General features: G+C 35.6%; 1 protein-coding gene across 2 annotated transcripts; it reads right to left on the bottom strand.

The window, feature by feature from the left end:
* Positions 1-3573: 3573 nt before the first annotated feature.
* LOC103491259 (uncharacterized) lies at positions 3574-5838 on the bottom strand. Of its 2 annotated transcripts, XM_051085239.1 has the most exons (4): positions 5674-5835; positions 4826-5227; positions 4506-4698; positions 3574-4261 (listed from the first exon to the last, which is right to left on the bottom strand). In XM_051085239.1, the coding sequence occupies exons 2-4, from the start codon at positions 5225-5227 to the stop codon at positions 3768-3770; spliced, it is 1089 nt and encodes a 362-aa protein (XP_050941196.1). In that variant the 5' UTR covers positions 5674-5835; the 3' UTR covers positions 3574-3767. The 2 variants fall into 2 exon arrangements, with proteins under 2 accessions (XP_050941196.1, XP_008449355.1); XM_008451133.3 differs by having other exon boundaries at positions 4826-5838.
* Positions 5839-6000: the final 162 nt, after the last annotated feature.

Here is a 6000-nt window from a genome sequence, read left to right as displayed (position 1 = left end):
TACTTCTCTGATTGTCAATTAGTCTTAAATGATAAAGCCCATGTCAATCTAATAAATACGTCATACTTTTTTTCGTCCAATGTTAAACTTTAGTGGCACTAACAAAAGTATCGTTTTTGAAGCGTCAAAAGGTATGGAGACCCTAAAAATTGGAAGTTCTCTCCAAATATGTTCTTGCAATCGTGGTCACCAAATCTACAAATTCAATGTAAGCATGCAAAAGGGTGGAGTTAGGTTTCATTAGGGCCACTACTGCCTGTACCATGGGGGAATTTAGAATGTGAATAGCACAAAAATTTTTACTTCCATAGCCAAAAGAAACCAATACCTTTTAGCCTTTGCCTTTGCTCCCTAAAAGGAGAAGAATCCCTATGTCTAAAAAGAATATGCAGCCTGCCTTGCCCTACTCCCAATAAAGCTATTTCTCTAACATTTCAATCACATGCATAATATTAACAAGTTGATTAGACCAACGTGAAAGAGCAAGGGAGAGATGATCAAGTTGGGTCTTTTCATGTAAATTCATCTGCTTTTCTATCTCTACATACAAAATGTATGTCGACATCTAACACTCTACTTGAGATTTTAAATATTAGTCAGTATAAACAATCTACTCAGCCAAACAGATTAACAAAAGCTAAATGGTAATGTATTTTATACTGAAAAAGAAGCAAGAAACTAATAGCTAATATAAAAGAAGAAACCATGGAACTGAAATATGTAAAGACATTTTTTAAAGAGTAGAGTAGAAGGGATAACGTACTACCTTTATAATGTTAGCAAGTAATCTACACTCTGACAAAAAAGTCTCACTTGATTTTGACCATTGTTTTTTTTTATCTTTCCTTTATTTTTTTTATTTTTTTGCCTCTTCTTCCTTTCAAGGCATTCCTGTAATAGAAGTCAAAAGTAACATGAGTACTCCAGATTTATTAAGTTATAAATTTAGTTTACAAAGTTTGAGGTCCCTAAAGTTCAGGGTGTCTTCTAAACTTTTTTTTTTTTTTTTTTTTTTTTTGTCTCAATTAGAACGTTCAACCCAATATTATTCTAAAGTTCTTCTCAGTATTGTGGATTTTTAATTTTAAAAAATCAGAAATTAAGCTTACAATCTCAAAAGCATTTTACAAACAAATATTAAAGTTTCTTGAACTGAATTTATAATAAAACCTTTACCATTCAATTTTGAATAAAAGAAAGGTTTGAGAATATCACTTTACCAAAAGAAAAAGTACTTGGGTAGATTTTGGATGCACCCATCTAAAGAAATTAAAATATTTCGCTAAAGAAGTAAAATCAATTTTTAAAAAACAATTAAAATATTTTGAAAAAAACGCATGCAGACAGGTACGACTTTGAATCAAATTTTGTCAAGGTTCTAGAGATTTTCCTAATGAACTCCTACCCCCAGTTTTGAGTAAATTTTCTATTCTGGTTTTGAATTTCAAAAAATTACGACTTGCCCTTAAAAATTTAAAGATTTGCATTATAGATTTCAAATAAAAACTAACTTTTTGAGTAAATATAAAATCTTTACTCTCTCAATCTTTGTTTGATTATGATTTCTCTCTCAATTCTAATACCACTCCTCTATTATATCGTGAAGGTAAATATGTAAATCCAAATAAAAACTAACTTTTGGAGTAAAAATGTAAATTTTTTAAATAACTTTCATTTCTAGAGGTTGTTGGTTCAATTCCTATCCTGGCCATTGTTGTGCTATTAAAAAAGAAAAAGACCAAACCATTAACCTGCTAAAATAAGTGAGGTCTAATCGGAGAAAATTAATTTTCTAATAAAGAGAAAACATAGGAGTATAATCTGGTGCGAATTTCTAGATAGAACGTGAGGTGATTTCGATTGCACAAAATAGCACAAACGACAATTTCCAAACACAAGCCGGAAATAGAGAGATTCTCAACTAAAAGCAGGAACTCTAAACAAGATTATCGATCTTCTAATTTCTAATTGGATTCTACTTTTTGGGATGGTGGTACTCTTTAATCAAGCAAGATAAATATTTGTTTAATACCTTTGAACACTTAACCCCAGTGATGGATTTTATTTTAAAAGCATAATCTATTGAAACTTGATGAAAAAGAAGGAAACTTTTAATTACATCGGTGGGGAGCCAGAAAAGACCAAACCACTCAAAGCAGGTAGAGAAGATTAAAAAGTAGTGAATGATAATAATAATAACAATAAATATAATGGGGGAGAGCCTTTTAAGAGAAAACATTGTGTTGCTAAAAACAACAAAAGAAAATGGTGGATCAGGCTAGAAGTTCATTTAAGTAAAGAGATTTATTAGGGTATTAGTTGTGGACATCATTGTCAGGACAGGGCCTAATAAATGCAAAACCACCCATTTCCTAGTACTTTTTATTTTTGCCTTTTTAGGCTATGCTACCTAAGTTTTGCAAATGAAAAAGTCTTATTTCCTATAGCCCCCACCACACCCATCTTGTTTGCTTCCAGAAATAAGGTGTAAGATTCTTAAACCATTCGGAGAGAGAAGTATGGAGTTAAAGGTCCACGCAATGTCCCAACAACCTCAGATTGATCATTAAACAGCTCCCCTGAGATAAAAACCATATCTTAACCATACCCCCAAAATCATGAACTTCAAAAACCGCAGAAAGCTAGCTAAATCGAACCAAATTGGTATGTGCCTGGATAAGTTACTGAGCAGGCATCTCTTTTAGGGCTAATAAGCTTAATAATTAATGTTAAAGAACCATAAATACCAAAATATATGAAGGACGATGTATGAAATAGCGAAATCTCATAGTGTAAGGCGCGGTTGAGGTATAAAATTAACATTTTGCTACTCAACTCATTGGGTTAAAAAAAATGGTCACAACTCATATCCCACAACTGCTACTTCCCCTCAATATATTAGCTATTAATGGGCTGCAAGAGCCTAATCTAAATTTTGCTTTAACTAGAATCGGTTAATATTTTAGGATCCAAGAAATTGCTGGAATTTCTCATACGTCCAGTCAGGTAAATAGAGTTCAAAATGAACACGTTTGGGTAAATCAAATATAATATATGTTAATGAACTACTAATAAAATATTATAGACATTGGAGAGGTTCAGGAGAAGTGAGGGGTATGGTCTCATAAAACAGGACCTGGAATCATTCATTATATCACTATCTTCCCGTAGCAGAAGGATGGATAAAGAATATGGATGGATAAAAGAATATGGATGGATATGTCAGAGAGGCCATTTTAGCTTTATCGTAAAAAGGTAAGAAGGAGAATTATTAACTCACCTCACGTTGCTCGAGGCCAACAATACTTTGGTGTAATCTTCTTCTTCAATCATAAAATCAGTTTCTGCCGTCCTCAAAGAACAAAACAAGCATTTCAGTGGTGGAATAACCAAAAGAAGAAGAAGAAAAAAAACATTATTCCCTGAAAAAGAATCATTGACGAAAAACTGCAGTGTGTTGCTTCCCTTACCTTCATTGCTTACCACTACACCTTCAATCAAAGATCTAAACAGAAACCTGATGACCTGCAAGGATTTTCTTAGGGGGAAGTGGAAAGGCTTTTACAAAATTGATAGTTGTCAACTATTTGTCTTTCAAATATTATTGATAAAGAGTAATATCCAAACCCAAACCCTTACACAAAAACCAGAAGGGGATTTGAAGGTTTTTATAACACCATGATATAGGTTGTGTATAACTATTTGTTTTTACTAGTCAAAAACCCAAAAAGGATAAAAAGAAACAAAACCAAAAATTCCATGGCTAGCTAGTCTTCAATAACCGATGCCAAACCAGTAACAATCTTAAGATTTCTAGCCCCAACCGACGAGCTTTTAGGCTTAAGCTCCGGAGGCTTCCATTCTTTTACAACTGCAACAGTCTCAAGCTCTCCCAACCCATTACGATCCACCGATTTCTCAGCACAGTTTTCAATAGCATCCTTTGACTCAGGATCTGGGCCTGAAGTCGACAAGGATGAGGCACGAATATGGGGAGAGAGCCACTTTGCTTTTACATACTCCGCTTTCCTCCATGGAGGAACAGGCATCCCCTTCTTTTTTAAGCTCTGTTTTGCAGCCTCTGATACGATCGATACGATCCTCTGAAGGCGAAAAGGGTTGCCGACAAAAATATAAGGAAGAAGTTGAAGGATCGATTTGTAGCTTTTGGTTGATCGTGCAATTTCGAACTCTGATCGTAAGTCGATGTCTATCAATAAACGTTCTCCTTCAATAATCACGTCAATGTATTCATAATCCCCTGTTGCATCACAAAAATCAATTATATTCTAATCAACTATAATCAGAAAAATTCAGTTGAAATTCAAATTTTAAGAGAACAATCGACGGTCCGGTTCAAATACCCTAGATTTTCTCTGGAATAACCAATTCGTTTAATTTTTGGGTAAACCCTCTTCTCCCGAAAAAGAAGTAACCGCTCAAATTCAAATTCAATACCCAAAATTTTCCGAATAATCAACGAGAAGAGTAGTTAAGTAATATACCGGCCGGATATGTGGGGGATTTTTCCCAGTGAGATTTGCAGATGGAAGCGTCGTAGCCAAGAGCCAACAACCCATTAGTAACAATCTCTCTTGCTAAGTTGTCTTTACGCTTGCAGACTTTGTTCTTCTCGACGATCCTTGCCGTATCCGCTAATAAATTCCTCTCATGAACAGTCGTACAAGGAAGTAAGCTCTGTTCGAATATGAAAACGTTATCAGAAAACATAGAAAACAAGAAACATATACCATTTAGGAAAATATAATGAAATGGAAACTAATCATTTCCAAAAAAAAAATGTGAATAAGGTGATCCGTTATACCTTCAGAAGTTCCCATGCTTCACCGCCGGATGAAAAATTGGAATCGCCAAAAGAACCATGTGAATCCAAATCCTCTTCGGAGCTGTCCGTATTGTTTCCATTGAAGCAGTTGCAGCGACTGCGGCCGCACCTAGACGCGCTGAATTGTTTCTCGTTGTTATCCTCGATGAAATTCTGAACCATATTCGCCAAGCATAGAGAACTAGGCTCTAACTCAGCACCATCGGAGCTGTCCTTGTTAGCGTTCAATTCTTCAAAGTTGGCCTTCTCTGCCGAATTTCTCAGTACGTTCGGGAACTGTCTCTCAAATAATCGCTTTAATTTCGACTTCACAACCGGCTTCACCAGCTCAAACCGAGCTGCTTCTTCGATGGTGTCAAAATCAATTGGCTGGATCTTCATCTGAAATGGCATATTCAGAGAAGCTCACTCGAACGAATTTCAGCACCTCCTCAGACAATCAGATATCAACAACTACAATCTTCATCATTTTATAAAATTGAAGCTCTTATTCTTCAATTCCTTCGGTTAATTCAAGATTAGGAAACGAACAAGTGTGTTCACAAAAACAAGCAAAACAGAGTTATGCTAGTAAGATAGAAAATGTGAATTCCATAACCCACGGTTCGATTACAATTATCATCAATATCTCTGAATCGTATCTCAAAAATTAAATGTACTCAGATGAATTCGAGATAGCTAAAAACCGAGAAACCTAATCCCTAATTATTATAATGTAGTTTTCCCCCTAATTTTCTAGACAGAATATGGAATAACTTCGAAACTCAGCCAAGTAAAGTCGCTTTCGTTTAAGGAAACCAGATACGGTCAGAGTGCTCAGACCGTACCTGGAACGCAACCGATCATAAGAAACTCCATAACTACCATCGAGAAACAAGGTTTCCGGCGAGGTAGGGCGGTCGCCGTGGAGACGTAAAACGTAGAAACGAACTCGGGGTTTCGAGTAACACGCTCTCGGCTTTCTTCAGTTGACGATGTAAGAGAAATGAGAAGTCTCCGAAGACATTTAAAAAGAGAAACGAGGGATGCTGACTAGGATTTATAACCACGTAGGATTTCCGACGTGGCATAAGAACAATATAATCATCTGCAATGACCACGTGTCGAGGAATAGGTGAAATTGCTTCGTGGCCTTCGCGATTTGCTTCCACGTT

Source organism: Cucumis melo, chromosome 5, assembly GCF_025177605.1.
Source record: "Cucumis melo cultivar AY chromosome 5, USDA_Cmelo_AY_1.0, whole genome shotgun sequence".
Classification (NCBI taxonomy): Eukaryota; Viridiplantae; Streptophyta; class Magnoliopsida; order Cucurbitales; family Cucurbitaceae; genus Cucumis; species Cucumis melo.
The sequence above is the reverse complement of the archived record's forward strand: the minus strand, read 5'-3'. Positions and strand labels throughout refer to the sequence as shown.